Source organism: Salvelinus namaycush, unplaced genomic scaffold (assembly GCF_016432855.1).
Source record: "Salvelinus namaycush isolate Seneca unplaced genomic scaffold, SaNama_1.0 Scaffold124, whole genome shotgun sequence".
Classification (NCBI taxonomy): Eukaryota; Metazoa; Chordata; class Actinopteri; order Salmoniformes; family Salmonidae; genus Salvelinus; species Salvelinus namaycush.
In genome coordinates this window covers 7,533-25,193 of record NW_024057942.1, presented here as the reverse complement: position 1 = coordinate 25,193, position 17,661 = coordinate 7,533, and the positions used below count along the sequence as shown (strand labels likewise).

Here is a 17,661-nt window from a genome sequence, read left to right as displayed (position 1 = left end):
GTCCTGTTGCTTTCCTTTACAGTCCTGTTGCTTTCCTTTACAGTCATGTTGCTTTACTTTACAGTCCTGTTGCTTTCCTTTACAGTCCTGTTGCTTTACTTTACAGTCCTGTTGCTTTACTTTACAGTCCTGTTTCTTCACTTTACAGTCCTGTTGCTTTACTTTACAGTCCTGTTGATTTCCTTTACAGTCCTGTTGCTTTCCTTTACAGTCCTGTTGCTTTCCTTTACAGTCCTGTTGCTTTACTTTACAGTCCTGTTGCTTTCCTTTACAGTCCTGTTGCTTTACTTTACAGTCCTGTTGCTTTACTTTACAGTCCTGTTGCTTTACTTTACAGTTCTGTTGCTTTCCTTTACAGTCCTGTTGCTTTACTTTACAGTCCTGTTGCTTTACTTTACAGTCCTGTTGCTTTCCTTTACAGTCCTGTTGCTTTCCTTTACAGTCCTGTTGCTTTACTTTACAGTCCTGTTGCTTTACTTTACAGTCCTGTTGCTTTACTTTACAGTCCTGTTGCTTTACTTTACAGGTCTGGTGCTTTAATTTACAGGTCTGGAGATTTACTTTACAGTCCTGTTTATTAAGCCCCTTTTTCTGCTTGATACTTAATTCAAATAATTTAAAACATTGGTGTTACAGGAACCAAGGAAACCCCCAAATTTGACCATGTAAACTCAAGAACATACCATGTAAATAGTGGACTGTAAAGTTAATCAACATTATAACACCTGACCCATGTCTGCAAGATGTCCTACTATCAGGAAACTGTCCCACAGCTCAAGTGAAGTACAATTTACAAGTGGCCCTAATAGCAAGTAACTACACATTCTTTCAGTAGCTGACATATGACCTTTGACCCTTCTGTCTGCCCTTTGCCTTAATAAACATCACATAGTTAATTTGAAAGACAAAAATCACACCACGACTATATTTTTTGAAGAAAGTCGATATGTCAACACTGTCCTGTTCCTTTTTGGTATATATTTGGGAAAACATCTTCTATATATCTTCTATAAAAAAGTCCCTTTACATTTAGGTATTCACTCTCAGCCTCTTTATCAAACTTCAAACTTCTCAAGTTATGTTGTTAACATTGTGTAGCTACTAGCTACTCAATATATACGGTCGTTTTTGGGACACACACAACCTCATACAAGTTCCCAAACATGTCACAATCACAAAATGTCAATACCTAGTTGTCTTTTCAATAGCTCAATAGGACTAATGATCCAGCTGTGAACAGGTCTGGTTCTCAGTTATACAGTTATATTGAAATAATTTAGTTTAGTTTTAATAAATTCTTTGTATTTTTTTTCTTCTTTCCAACAAACATATTGTTGTTTCTATCAGCATTCAGTCGCGCATTTTGTTGAAGAAAACATGTGCAAATACAGAAAAAAACCAAAGCAGTATTTTTTTATACATCATGCTAGCTGCCCACAAAAATAGATCAAAAAGTACATTTAAAACTACTTCATAAACATGAGCATATAGAAGTTCTCTCTGTGCCGCAAACATTAAAGGAAATTATTTCATATCCCTGACTAAATATATCAACGAACACAAAAAAACAAATAAAAAATCCAACTGTATTGACAAAACTACGGGATAAAAGATTTTCTAATCATTTCAAATGCTATTCTAGAACAGAGTGTAAAGTGTTCCGGAATGTCTTTATGTCTGTGTCTCTCCACAGCAGGTTCCAATGGGCCCGTAGCTACAGAAACACACATCATTCAATGTAAAGTGTATTAACAAAATTATTTGTAGAAATATTTGTTGTAAGGAAAGTTTGGTCATTACAGCCAACTAACAGTAACACATTAGAAACACTGAGTACGTGTTTACATGCACACTAGTTGTTAAACTGATTATGGCAGTAGGCCGAACATGCTTTTAGTCATGTAAACAACTTAAATCGGGTGTAAGATCAAAATCGGAGTATGTACCAGCTCCAGCAGCGCAAGCCTCCATCTTAATGCATAAGTGGGGTGGCAGGTAGCCTAGTGGTCAGAGTGTTGGACTAGTAACCGAAAGGTTGCAAGATCGAATCCCCGAGCTGACAAGGTAAAACATCTGTCGTTCTGCTCCTGAACAAGGCAGTTTAACCCACTGTTCCTAGGCCGTCATTGAAAATAAGAATTTGTTCTTAACTGACTTGCCTCGTTAAATATAAATAAAAAGTGAAGTGAGTTTGGAAAACCTCAACAAGAAAAGAATGCATGTTAGAAATGGTTTTCACATACAGACTTTATATTTCCAAACTCAGAATCAAATAGGCTTCCCAAAAATAACATGGTCTCTGTGGTCGAATGTTAATTTTGATTGCTGATTTTTTGGTTGTTGCATTTATCGAAGTCCCATCAGGTAGCTTGATTTCATTTGAGTCCATGTTAACATGATTAGGGCAAACATTCTTTTTGCAAAGCATGTAAACATTTAAAATCAAACTATTATATTAAAATCGGAGATTTCACAATAATTGGATTCATGTGTGCATGTAACCATACTCAACAAGGCCCCTGATTCCAACCCGGAGATAAGTACACGTCAATAGAATGGAAAGGAATTCCCTTTTTATGAACTTTTCTCTCGATGCGTATTCTGACCTTGAACTTAAAAAATGAGAATCGCATGTTAATTCACCTGCTATTCGTTTTGGGGGTTGAGATGGAATAAATGAAGGTGTGTCTACCGATACCCTGTATTCTGACCTTGATTTATATTCCCTCATAATTCCACCACCTTTATACACGAGGAAACCAAGAATAAGGCCTAGTGAACCTGCCAGTTCCAGGTGAGAAAAACCCCCATGTACTTTAACACCATTCTCCATGCACTGTCATTTACAATTTGATAAGAGTTCTTGATAAGAGCTGGGTAAATGGATAAGGGGATTGTAAATATGAACGACACTTGTTTTAGATCTAGTTTACCATATAATTGCTAGAAACAAATATGAAAACCAGTTATTTGGCAGCAAACTGAAATCTACCAACAAACATATCAAAATTATAATTAAAGGTACAGCGTATTTTAAAGGGATGGCTTTAAGATAAATATACTGAAAACCCTATTGATTGAAAACTCCGCGAGAAAATCTGTTGGCCAACAAATGGTAGAGAGTTTTCAGAAGTTTAATAAAAATGTATTCAGAGCCGCACAAGGTAGCCACACCTGCAGTACGCGTTACGTGACTGAATACGGTAAGTATAAATACCAAATACGGAGAAGTGGGTTGGGAAAGGCATGCGTAGGAAAAATGTAAATTCCTAAATCGGAATCAGTCCCTAAACAGATTAGAGAGATTTAAGAAGTCATCTAAGAGACCTGACCAATGTGTCCAGATTAGATCCACGATGATATGTAAAACTGGTGATCAGCAGAAATGTCCAAGATACTATATCAGTAAACAAGATGACAATATGTTTTTGAGTTTGAGCATGTACTGGAACGAATCAGACGTCACCTACTGGTTGTACTGGAACGAATCAGACGTCACCTACTGGTTGTACTGGAACGAATCAGACGTCACCTACTGGTTGTACAAGAACGAATCAGACGTCACCTACTGGTTGTACAGGAACGAATCAGACGTCACCTACTGGTTGTACTGGAACGAATCAGACGTCACCTACTGGTTGTACTGGAACGAATCAGACGTCACCTACTGGTTGTACTGGAACGAATCAGACGTCACCTACTGGTTGTACTGGAACGAATCAGACGTCACCTACTGGTTGTACAGGAACTAATCAGACGTCACCTACTGGTTGTACTGGAACGAATCAGACGTCACCTACTGGTTGTACAGGAACTAATCAGACGCCATCTACTGGTTGTACAGGAACTAATCAGACGCCATCTACTGGTTGTACAGGAACGAATCAGACGTCACCTACTGGTTGTACTGGAACTAATCAGACACCATCTACTGGTTTTTGAAGGTAATTGAGGATACAATATATCTGTGCTGCTGGGGTTTACATTGCTGAGAGAGAGAGCAGTGACCTCACCACATAACCTCAGGAGTTAAAGGGTGTGTGTGTGTGTGTGTGTGTGTGTGTGTGTGTGTGTGTGTGTGTGTGTGTGTGTGTGTGTGTGTGTGTGTGTGTGTGTGTGTGTGTGTGTGTGTGTGTGTGTGTGTGTGTGTGTGTGTGTGTGTGTGGGGTGGGAGATCCCACCACAGACATCAGAAAGACTTCTTTCTCACCAATGTTTCCTTCCTCCTACTTACGGTCAAAATCAGAAAGTGTAGATAAAAACTACAAACAGGAAATCAAGTGGAAGTTGATCCAAAAGGTTCTAGTCTGTTGACATGCTGGTGGGGCAGAAGCGTACAGTATCACCTCTGGGATATGAAGTCCAGTGTGGTTCGCACTAACAGGGTCTACAGTGAATGACGACTACAGCCCAGACTACCCAGAAGCCTTTGTGCTGAACGCTCTTGAGGAAGGTTTGAGGTCCATTCCTGTGAGGGTTCAGTTTGTCAGTTGGACCTCCTGTGTCCCACAATGCAGCTTGTCGACAAGGGATGCTGGTAGTTTGGGACTTTGTTCTCGGTGGAAACGATGCCCCTCCATCTCCCTAAACTCAGTGTAGAGTGTCACGTTCTTCATGTTCTTTAGACAGTGACTGATTAGCTAAATAAATAAATTACCATCTATATATCTGATTAGAATCTTAAAGGGCAAGCTAAAAATAGCACTTTAAAATGTCTCAATAAGGGTTGCAAGCAAACGTGTAGGATGCAGCCAGTACACACATGAACACACGTATCTATATTAGCTATCTAACATCTATATACTTATTCACTCTGGCTTGTGGAAATGATCAGATTTGCGCTGCTACCTCACATAATAGTGATTATGTAAACATCCAAAAAGCCTGTTGATTTTTCTTCATAATGTGACCCGTCTCTCTCCTCCCCAACTTGTGTGTGTGTGTGTGTGTGTGTGTTTAAAATATTGAATATTTTTTTTTGCATTATATCTAAGTCATAGACTCTGCTACATATCCAGACGTATATACTGTGTAACTAGCACGACTGATAGTAACAATAAAAATTGCTTTGGTTTTGAAAAATAAAGTTGTTTTTCTTCTTAGTTTGGCATAGAGTTTAAAACCTGTCTTCAGGAATGATCTGACCCTGGGATGAGAAGTAGTGCCTTGGCTTGAGTCCCAAATGGCTCCCTATTCCCTTAAAAGTGAACCACTTTGGTCAGGATCTGGTCAAAGTAGTGCACTATATAGTGAATAGGGTTCCATTTGGGACGCATCCTTGAAATTCTGGGATCGGGGAATGTGGAACGGGGCAATCACTCAACCACCCTGGGATTCTGAGATGGGACAGGGGACATGGATTCTGAGATGGGGCAGGGATTCTGAGATGGGGCAGGGATTCTGAGATGGGGCAGGGATTCTGAGATGGGACAGGGATTCTGAGATGGGGCAGGGATTCTGAGATGGGACAGGGGACCGGGGACAGGGGACAGGGATTCTGAGATGGGACAGGGATTCTGAGATGGGACAGGGGACCGGGGACAGGGGACAGGGGACAGGGATTCTGAGATGGGACAGGGGACCGGGGACAGGGGACCGGGGTTCTGAGATGGGACAGGGGACAGGGGACAGGGGACAGGGGACAGGGATATTGGGCAGTAAGTAGTGCTACTATAATGCTATGTTCTGGTAAATCATGTTATCTGATGTAGTTATGGGGATGTATCTGAGGGTCAGCGTGTTGGAGTGTGTGTGTGTGGCAGGGGGGCGTTTATTAATGAGCACGTGTGTATGCAGAAGCCTGCATGTATACACGTCTGACTGCGTTTCTCCGTGTATAACATATCTGCATGATGAGTGTGTGTGTGTATGTATCCCTTCTTGTGTGTGTGTGTGTGTGTGTGTGTGTGTGTGTGTGTGTGTGTGTGTGTGTGTGTGTGTGTGTGTGTGTGTGTGTGTGTGTGTGTGTGTGTGTGTGTGTGTGTGTGTGTGTGTGTGTACTGTTGCTATATAGTTCTCTCTGTCTAGGTACAGGAGGGGCTGGTGGCACAGCTCTCCAGTGAGGACTGGGACAGTTGCCGTGTGAGGGGTCCGATGCTGGGGTCAGCCAGAGACGAGGTGGGGAACAGCTTGTACCATCCGCTCACCGTGGCACCAAGGTCCAACTCATCCAGCATGATCTGAGCCATGCCCATGAAACACTTGTGGTCCATCCTCCCATAGTCACCCCACACAATCACCTGGGAGAGAGAGGGGAGGGAGAGAGAGAGGGGAGAGAGGGGAGGGAGGGAGAGGTGGGGAGAGAGAGAAGGGGGACGGGAAATTAAGTCAATGCTTTGATTAGCTAACCATCCCAAAAATGGTATTGCTGCTAGAGATGCAACAAAATTAAGTCATTAAATACTATCCGGCCATGCAAGACGAACATATGGGGTTCTGGAACCACAAAGACGAACATATGGGGTTCTGGAATCACAAAGACGAACAAATGCGGTTCTGGAACCACAAAGACGAACATATGGGGTTCTGGAACCACAGAGACAAACATATGGAGTTCTGGAACCACAGAGACGAACTTATGGGGTTCTGGAACCACAAATCCGATTTCTACCACTTCTAGATTGCTAGATATAGCTAGGTATTTACCTGTAGGACTTTGGCCTGAGGACTCTCTTCAAACAGCAGGGCCTGATGGTAGGAGGGGTCTAGAGTCTTCTTCACCACTCTGGTCTTCTTCTTAGCCAGACACGCCCCATTCTCCAACACATACACCTTTACATAGGTCGCTGCAGGAAATGAATGATTAAGTGATTTCAATCCAATTACCCCTGTGATTGGTCAGGATGAAATATAAAGTTGTTTCTATTCAAATAAAGCCTGTGACTAGTCAGTGTACAAGAAATTCAGAAGAAAGAAAATTAAAAGCTGGGGATTTTAACAAAGCCAATTTGAGGAAAATGCTACTGAAGTTCTATCAACACATTGCCTGTAGTACTCTTCAAAAACTCTCTACACAATACCGTTTAGTCATGGTAATTAGGCTTCTCCAAGTTCTGATCCTGCTGCTGGTCATTAGTATCCTACCAAACTTGCTAACTGCCTGGTACTCAGCACTCTATTGTCCCTCTAATCAATCTGACATCAATGCAAATGTTTTCGAAAATCTGAGCTCATGAGCTCATGTTGCGCAACATTTCTATAGGCTATGCAATTGCGTAAGAAAACAGATTGATGGCCTCTACTAAAAAGAGGAGGATCCCATCAGCTTTCAATAGTCTAGGCCGACTATATTTATTTCTCAACTTTCCTAACATTAAGCACATTGTTTATATTTACAACAGGAGTATAGCCTACCTGGCTGGCATGAAAATAAACCACGGGGAAAAACATCCTCCATTCGCTATTTAAGTACATAGATGACATTTATTTATTTCCCGCTGCCCCTGTTTCGATACAGGTGCATGATAATGGTCCATTTTAAATCAAAACAAATTTCACACATGTATTATTTAGTATATCTAAAGACAATATTAGCCTATCACTTGTGAATGATATATTATCACTTGTGAATGATGCCCAGCATAAGAAACAATGCCTTTTTTTCACTTGTGAATTATATGCTGTCACTAACACTCTTCAGGCAACTTTGTTTTCAAATCATCATGCAGCCTTGCAATGTATTAAAAATCTAAACATATAGCCCAACATTTGTAGAACAACTAAAGTTACATTAATAACTCTAAATGAAGTATATAGGAGGACCTGTTTCTTTGTTAACCACTCAACACAGAATGGCCGCATGTGCGCCCTCCCTCAAATCATTTGGAGAAAATATTTATATTTTATTCACCTTTGTTCAAATGTATTCTTCATACTATAAAATAATATAAAATAACGACACAGAATCTAAAGCAAATCTTGTCTGCTAAATGAACTAGCGTAGCCCACAGCCATATGGCACAGCCAGATCAGGACCTAACATAAGAACAACTCAGAGTATGTCATTCTGTTCTTCTGAAATAGACTACCTTTTCTTCATATCATGTTTCTTTAGAACTGTCTAAAATGAATAATGGATTTATTGTTTAGATGTAGGCTACATACATGGAATTATTATACTTTTTAAAATGGCTTGTAGTCCATTTGTGGAAGCCAAGAAATGCTAAATGTGTTTATGTTAATTAACGGTCAATGACTGTGAGACCGACAGTTATTTGCTTGACAATAACCGGCTGACAAAGAGTTAGTGACCGCCACAGCCCTAGATGATGTTCCAACTGTGACTAATAAGACCTACCTAAACCAAAAACCATGGATTGATGGCAGCATTCGCGCAAAACTGAAAGCGGGAACCACCGCATTTAACCACGGCAAGGTGACTGGGAATATTGTCGAATACAAACAGTGCAGTTATTCCCTCCGTAATGCAATCAAACAGGCAGAACGTCAGTACAGAAACAAAGTGGAGTCGCAATTCAACGGCTCAGACATAAGAAGTATGTGGTAGGGTCTAAAGACAATCACGGATTACAAAAGGAAAACCAGCCCCGTCGCGGACACCAACGTCTTGCTCCTGGACAAGTGAAACACCTTCGCCCGCTTTGGGTTCCCGAGTGGTGCAGCGTTCTAAGATACTGTATCTCAGTTTTAGAGGCCTCACTACAGACCATGGTTCGATTCCAGGCTGTATCACAACCGGCTGTGATTGGGAGTTCCATAGGGCGGCACACAATTTGCCCAGCATCGTCAGGGTTAGGGTTTGGCCGGGGTAGGCCGTCATTGTAAATAAGAATTTGTTCTTAACTGACTTGCCTAGTTAAGTAAAGATTTATAAAAATATAAAAATTACCCCGTGCCACCGACACCCTTTGCAACTGGGTCCTGGACTTCCTGACGGGCTGCCCTCATGTGGTGAAGGTAGGAAACAACACCTCCACTACACTGATCCTAAACACTGGGGCCCCATAAGAGTGCATGCTCAGCCCCCTCCTGTACTCCCTGTTCACCAATGACTGTGTGGCCACGCACGCCTCCAACTCAATCATCAAGTTTGCAGACGACACAACAGTAGTAGGCCTGATTACCAACAATGATGAGACAGCCTACAGAGTGGAGGTGAGGGCTCTGGCGGAGTGGTGCCAGGAAAATAACCTCTCCCTCAACGTAAACAAAACAAAAGGAGCTGATCATGGACTTCAGAAGACAGCAGAGGGAGCACGCCCCTATCCACATCGACGGGACCGCGGTGGAGAAGGTGAAAAGCTTCAAGTTCCTTGGCGTACACATCACTGACAATGTGAAATGGTCCACCCACACAGACAGTGTGGTGAAGAAGGGGCAACAGCGCCTCTTCAACCTTAGGATGCTGAAGAAATTCTGTGTGGCCCCTAAGACCCTCACAAACTTTTACAGATGCACAATTGAGAGCATCCTGTCGGGCTGTATCGCCTGGTACGGCAACTGCACTGCCAGCAACCCCAGGGCTCACAAGAAGGTGGTGCAGTCTGCCCAACGTATCACCCGGGGTACACTGCCTGCCCTCCAGGACACCAAATAAAATACAATTTTATTTGTCACATGCGCCAAATACAACAGTTGTAGGCCTTGAAATGCTCACTTACAAGCCCTTAATAAACAAAGTAGTTAAAAAAAAATTGTTAAGAAAATATTTTCTAAATAAACTAAAGTAAAAAATACATATAAATAAATAACACAATAAAATAACAATAATGAGCATATATACAGGGGGTACCGGTACTGAGTCAATGTGCGGGGGTACATTTTAGTTGATGTAATTTATACATGTAGGAAGGGGTAAAGTGACTATGCATAGATAATAAACAGTGAGTAGCAGGAGAGTCAAAAAAAGGGGGTGTCAATGCAAATAGTCTAGGTAGCCATTTGATTAGTTGTTCAGCAGTCTTATGGCTTGGGGGTAGAAGCTGTTAAGGAGCCTTTTGGACCTAGACTTAGTGCTCTGGTACCGCTTGTAGTGTGGTAGCAGAGACAACAGTCTATGATTTGGGTCACTGGAGTCTTTGACACTTTTTTGGGCCTTCCTCTGACAACGCCTATTATATAGGTCCTGGATGGCAGGATGCTTGGCCCCAGTGATGTACTGGGCCGTACGCAATACCCTCTGTAGCGCCTTACGGTCGGATGCCGAGCAGTTGCCATACCAGGCGGTGAAGCAGGATACTCTCGATGGTGCGGCTGTAGAACTTTGGGGATCGGGGACCCATGCCAAATCTTTTTAGTCTCCTGAGGGGGAAAAGGCATTGCAGTGCCCTCTTCACGACTTTCTTGGTGTGTTTGGACCATGATAGTTTGTTGGTGATGTAGACACCAAGGAACTTAAAACCCTTGACCCGCTCCACTACAGCCCCGTAGATGTGAATGGGGGCCTGTTCGGCCCTCCTTTTCCTGTAGTCCACGATCATCTCCTTTGTCTCGCTCACGTTGAGGGAGAGGTTGTTGTCCTGGCACCACAACACTGCCAAGTCTCTGATCTCCTCCCTATATGGGCGGTCTCGACGTTGTCGGTGATCAAGCCTGCTACTGATGTGTTATCTGCAAACTTAATGATGGTGTTGGATTCGTGCTTGGCCAAGCAGTCGTGAGTGAACAAGGAGTACAGGAGGGGACTAAGCAAGCACCCCTGAGGGGCCCCCGTGTTCAGGATCAGAGTGGCTGATGTTTTTTTGCCTACCCTCACCACCTGGGGGCGGCCCGTCAGGAAGTCCAGGATCCAGTTGCAAAGGGAGGTGTTTAGTCCCAGGGTCCTTAGCTTAGTAATGAGCTTTGTGGGCACTATGGTGTTGAACGCTGAGCTGTAGTCAATGAATAGCATTCTCACATAGGTGTGCGATTGAAATTGCATTATCTGTGAATCAGTTGGGGTGGTATGCGAATTGGAGTGGGTCTAGGGTTTCGGGGATGATGGTGTTAGGTACAGACTTGGGCAGGGAGAGGTTGAAAATATCAGTGAAGACACTTGCAAGTTGGTCCGTGCATGCTCTGAGTACACGGTAATCCGTCTGGTCCCGCGGCCTTGTGAATATTGACCTGTTTAAAGTTCTTGCTCACATCGGCTACGGAAAGCGCGATCACACAGTCATCCAGAACAGCTGGTTCTCTCATGCGTGCTTCAGTGTTGTTTGCTAGAAGCGAGCATAAAATGCTTTTAGCCCATCTGGTAGGCTTGCGTCACTGGGCAGCTCACGGCTAGGTTTCCCTTTGTAGTCCGTAATAGTTTGCAAGCCCTGCCACATCCGACGAGCGTCAGAGCCTGTAAAATAGGATTCAACCTTAGCCCTGTATTGAAGCTTTGCCTGTTTGATGGTTCGTCTGAGGGCATGAAAACCTACAGCACCCAATGTCACAGTAAGGCCATCAAGGACGTTAACCACCCGAGCAACGGCCTGTTCACCCCGCTATCATCCAGAAGGAGAGGTCAGTACAGGTGCATCAAAGCTGGGACTGAGAGACTGAAAAACAACTTCTATCTCAAGGCCGTCAGACTATTAAGTTGCCATCACTAGCCGGCTACCACCCGGTTACGCAACCCTGCACCTTAGAGGCTGCTGCCCCATATACAGACAGGGAATGCCACTCCGACATTGCTCAATCTAATATTTATATATTTCTTAATTGCATTCTGAAACTTTTAGATTTGTGTGTATTGTTGTGTATTGTTAGATACTACTGCACTGTTGGAGCTAGGAACACAAGCATTTCAATTCACCCGCAATATCATCTGCTAAATACGCGTATGTGACCAATAGCATTTGATTTTATTTGACCTGGGATGAACAATAGCGCTCTCTAGGTGTGTTTTGTACCTGAGATTAATAAATAAACAAAGTTATGTAGTTTTGTATTCTACCTGGGATGAACAATAAAGTTCTGTAGCTTTGTATTGTACCTGGGATGAACAATGAAGTTCTGTAGCTTTGTATTGTACCTGGGATGAACAATAAAGTTCTGTAGCTTTGTATTGTACCTGGGATGAACAATAAAGTTCTGTAGCTTTGTATTGTACCTGGGATGAACAATAAAGTTCTGTAGCTTTGTATTGTACCTGGGATGAACAATAAAGTTCTGTAGCTTTGTATTGTACCTGGGATGAACAATAAAGTTCTGTAGTTTTGTATTGTACCTGGGATGAACAATAAAGTTCTGTAGCTTTGTATTGTACCTGGGATGAACAATAAAGTTCTGTAGTTTTGTATTGTACCTGGGATGAACAATAAAGTTCTGTAGCTTTGTATTGTACCTGGGATGAACAATAAAGTTCTGTAGCTTTGTATTGTACCTGGGATGTTCTTTGACCCTGGTTTAGCGGTCAGTCCTCTGGCCTGGTTGATCTCCACCTCTAGTTGGCCTCCTCTGTCCACCATACCCACATGGATGTCACCTACATGAGGAAAACACACACTTGTTACACACACTTGTTACACACACTCCCCTGTTTAGGGGCAGCTGATTTGATATGTAACCTGGCCAGGAGAAGCTTTGGGTCTAGTTATAGCCCAGAACTGAGACCCTTTTCCAGGTCAGATCAGGTCACATTCTGGCTCTATTATTTCTGATCAGTGTCGTTTCAACTTGCAGTACCAGTGTTGACCAGCAGGGAGAGACAGAACGCTTCCAGTCTGTTATAACGTCTGTTCCACTGTCCTCACAATGATTTATCAAGTGATTTTGGCATAGAATCCTCGTAATAACATAATAACAAATTAAAAAACACATCCGGAAGGATATGCGGAGCCATCCCCCTATTCATACACCATCTGGTATCTAATGTAGAGCCATCCCCTATTCATACACCATCTGGTATCTAATGTAGAGCTATCTCCATATTCATACACCATCTGGTATCTAATGTAGAGCTATCTCCATATTCATACACCATCTGGTATCTAATGTAGAGCTATCTCCATATTCATACACCATCTGGTATCTAATGTAGAGCCATCCCCATATTCATACACCATCTGGTATCTAATGTAGAGCCATCCCCTATTCATACACCATCTGGTATCTAATGTAGAGCTATCTCCATATTCATACACCATCTGGTATCTAATGTAGAGCCATCCCCTATTCATACACCATCTGGTATCTAATGTAGAGCCATCCCCATATTCATACACCATCTGGTATCTAATGTAGAGCCATCCCCATATTCATACACCATCTGGTATCTAATGTAGAGCCATCCCCATATTCATACTCCATCTAGTATCTAATGTAGAGCCATCGCCATATTCATACACCATCTGGTATCTAATGTAGAGCCATCCCCATATTCATACACCATCTGGTATCTAATGTAGAGCCATCCCCCTATTCATACACCATCTGGTATCTAATGTAGAGCCATCCCCCTATTCATACACCATCTGGTATCTAATGTAGAGCCATCCCCCTATTCATACACCATCTGGTATCTAATGTAGAGCCATCCCCTATTCATACACCATCTGGTATCTAATGTAGAGCCATACCCATATTCATACACCATCTGGTATCTAATGTAGAGCCATCCCCATATTCATACACCATCTGGTATCTAATGTAGAGCCATCCCCATATTCATACTCCATCTAGTATCTAATGTAGAGCCATCGCCATATTCATACACCATCTGGTATCTAATGTAGAGCCTTCACCATATTCATACACCATCTGGTATCTAATGTAGAGCCATTCCCCTATTCATACACCATCTGGTATCTAATGTAGAGCCATCCCCCTATTCATACACCATCTGGTATCTAATGTAGAGCCACCCCCCTATTCATACACCATCTGGTATCTAATGTAGAGCCATCCCCATATTCATACACCAGCTGGTATCTAATGTAGAGCCATCCCCCTATTCATACACCATCTGGTATCTAATGTAGAGCCATCCCCCTATTCATACACCATCTGGTATCTAATGTAGAGCCATCCCCATATTCATACACCAGCTGGTATCTAATGTAGAGCCATCCCCCTATTCATACACCATCTGGTATCTAATGTAGAGCCATCCCCCTATTCATACACCATCTGGTATCTAATGTAGAGCCATCCCCTATTCATACACCATCTGGTATCTAATGTAGAGCCATCCCCATATTCATACACCATCTGGTATCTAATGTAGAGCCATCCCCTATTCATACACCATCTGGTATCTAATGTAGAGCCATCCCCATATTCATACACCATCTGGTATCTAATGTAGAGCCATCCCCCTATTCATACACCATCTGGTATCTAATGTAGAGCCATCCCCATATTCATACACCATCTGGTATCTAATGTAGAGCCACCCCCCTATTCATACACCATCTGGTATCTAATGTAGAGCCATCCACATATTCATACACCATCTGGTATCTAATGTAGAGCCATCTCCCTATTCATACACCATCTGGTATCTAATGTAGAGCCATCCACATATTCATACACCATCTGGTATATAATGTAGAGCCATCCCCATATTCATACACCATCTGGTATCTAATGTAGAGCCATCCCCATATTCATACACCATCTGGTATCTAATGTAGAGCCATCCCCATATTCATACACCATCTGGTATCTAATGTAGAGCCAACCCCATATTCATACACCATCTGGTATCTAATGTAGAGCCATCCCCATATTCATACACTATCTGATATATTTAGATCAGCAAACACTGAGGGGGGAGGAGCTAGACAGTGCATTCGGAAAGTATTCAGACCCCTTGACTTGTTCCACATTTTGTTACGTTACAGCCTTATTCTAAAATGGATACAATTTATTGAATTAGTGAACACAATACCCCATAATGACAACGCAATTTTTTAAAATTTTTATACACAGAAATACCTTATGAATACCTTAAGAATATTTTAAAATAATTCACAAAGCAGAGGACGAGAGGTCAAGAGGGAATTAACGATGAATGGAAATAGTGTTTTTTCTGTAATAGGGAATTAATGATCAATGGGTCAGAGACATGGGAAGAATTTGTCTAGGCACTGAGCCTGAAACCAGACACTTGTTATTTGGCCATTGGCCCAGTTTTATTGCAAGGAATTCTAAATGGTCAACCACAGGCTAGGGTTCGGTTATAAAAGTACATGCTGTCCCTTTGTTCTGTGGAGAGAATCACTGAGGACAGGGGAGAATAAACATCTACCTCTCAGTATAACATCTATGATTGGTCCTCTTAGAATACATCTATTTTTCTCCCCCTGATTTGCTCTGGGGTCTGTGTTATTGACGAGTAATATCAACTGCTAACACAATGAGACTCGAAATTGAGATGTTTCTACAACTTGACTGGAGTCCACCTGTGGTAAATACAATTGTTTGGACATGATTTGGAAAGGCACACACCTGTCTTTATAAGGTCCCACAGTTGACAGTGCATGTCAGAGCAAAAACCAAGGCATGAGGTCGAAGGAACTGTCCGTAGAGTTCCGAGACAGGATTGTGTCGAGGCACAGATCTGGGGAAGGGTAACACATTTTTTTTCCCAAGAACAGGGTTCCCAAGAACAGGGGTCACAGGGGTCTCCATCACACTTAAATGGAAGACGTTTGGAACCACCAAGGCTCTTCCTAGAGCTGGCCGTCCGGCCAAACTGAGCAATCGGGGAAGAAGGGCCTTGGTCAGGGAGAGTTCCTCTGTTGAGATGGGAGAACCTTCCAGAATGACAACCATCTCTGCAGATGGTTGTCCACCAATCAGGCCTTCATGGTAGAGTGGCCAGACGGAAGCCACTCTTCAATAAAAGGTACATAACAGCTGGCTTGGAGTTTGCCAAAAGGCACCTAAAGACTGTCAGACCATGAGAAACAAGATTCTCTGGTCTGATGAAACCAAGATTGAACTCTTTGGCCTGAATTCCAAGAGTCACTTCTGGAGGAAACGTGCCACCATGCCTACGGTGAAGCCTGGTGGTGGCAGCATCATGCTGTGGGGATGTTTTTCGGGCGGCAGGGACTGGGAGACTAGTCCGGGTGGAGGGAAAGATGAACGGAGCAAAGTACGGAGAGATCCTTCATGAAAACTTGCTCCAGAGCTCTCAATACCTCAGACTGGGATGAAGGTTCACCTTCCAACAGGACAACAACCCTATGCACACAGCCAAGACAACACAGGAGTGGTTTCGGGACAAGTCTCTGAATGTCCTTGTGGCCCAGCCAGAGCCTGGACTTGAACCCGATCGAACATCCTTGGAGAGACCTGAAAATAGCTGTGCAGCGACGCTCCCCGTCCAACCTGACAGATCTTGAGAGGATCTGCAGAGAGGAATGGGAGAAACTGTCACGTTCCTGACCTTATTTCCTTTGTTTAGTTGGTCAGGACGTGAGCTGGGTGGGCATTCTATGTTTTGTGTTTCTATGTCGGGTTTGCTGTTTGGCCTAATATGGTTCTCAATCAGAGGCAGGTGTTTGTCATTGTCTCTGATTGGGAACCATATTAAGGTAGCCTGTTTTCACTGTTTGTTTGTGGGTGATTGTTCCTGTTCGTGCGTTCATGTGTTTTATGTTCTCAGGTTCAGGACTGTAGCTTCGTAGGTTTTCGTCTGTTTATTGTTTTTTGTTAGTATTGAAAGTAGTATTCTAATAAATATGGATACATACCACGCTGCGCTTTGGTCCACTTCTCCTTCCAACGACGAGAGCCGTTACAGAAACTCCCCAAATACAGGTGTGCCAAGCTTGTAGCGTCATACCCAAGAAGACTTGAGCGAGTAATCGCTGCCAAAGGTGCTTCAACAGTGCTGAGTAAAGTGTCTGAATACTGATGTAAATATGATATCAGTTTTTTATTTGTAATAAATTAGCAAAAATAATTAAAAACCTGTTTTTGCTTTGTCATTGTGGGGTATTGTGTGTAGATTGACGAGGGGAAAAAAAACAATTTAATACATTTGAGAATAAAACGTATCAAAATGTGGAAAAGGTCAAGGGGTCTGAATACTTTCCGAACGCACCGTATACTCTATAGTAAATGCATAATGGCATATATTATACTATCACATCACAGAAGCTGTTTTCAGACAGAGACTCCAATGATCTGACTTACCCATGGGGGGAGTGGCTAGTGTCTGTCGGCCTACGATCTGGGCGGGGCCTAGTCCATCCAGGAAGTCACTAAACTGGCTCTCTGGACCCATACGAGTAGGGGGGAAGATAAACCTAGAGATCGAGTGATGGTTAGATGGTGGTTTAATGACATGTAGCAGTAGTGCGGCAGGAGACAGTGAGGGCTACAACATGGACTGAACCAGAGGTCTAGCGGGGTGCGGAGGTGGGTCGTTGGGTACAGGAGACAGTGAGGACTACAACATGGACTGAACCAGAGGTCTAGCGAGGTGCAGAGGTGGGCCGTTGAGGACAGGAGACAGTGAGGACTACAACATGGACTGAACCAGAGGTCTAGCGAGGTGCGGAGGTGGGTCGTTGAGTACAGGAGACAGTGAGGACTACAACATGGACTGAACCAGAGGTCTAGCGAGGTGCGGAGGTGGGTCGTTGGGTACAGGAGACAGTGAGGACTACAACATGGACTGAACCAGAGGTCCAGCGGGGTGCGGAGGTGGGCCGTTGGGTACAGGAGACAGTGAGGACTACAACATGGACTGAACCAGAGGTCTAGCGGGGTGCG

The 17,661-nt window shown here is 43.1% G+C and overlaps 1 protein-coding gene across 1 annotated transcript; it reads right to left on the bottom strand.

Moving 5' to 3' along the window:
• Positions 1 to 6,023: 6,023 nt before the first annotated feature.
• On the bottom strand, positions 6,024 to 17,192 carry LOC120036198 (regulating synaptic membrane exocytosis protein 3-like; the record flags this gene model as incomplete). Its single annotated transcript, XM_038982675.1, has 4 exons — positions 6,024 to 6,239; positions 6,646 to 6,785; positions 12,314 to 12,415; positions 17,080 to 17,192. Coding segments are annotated over 4 exons (571 nt in total), but the record flags the coding sequence as incomplete, so codon positions are not given.
• Positions 17,193 to 17,661: the final 469 nt, after the last annotated feature.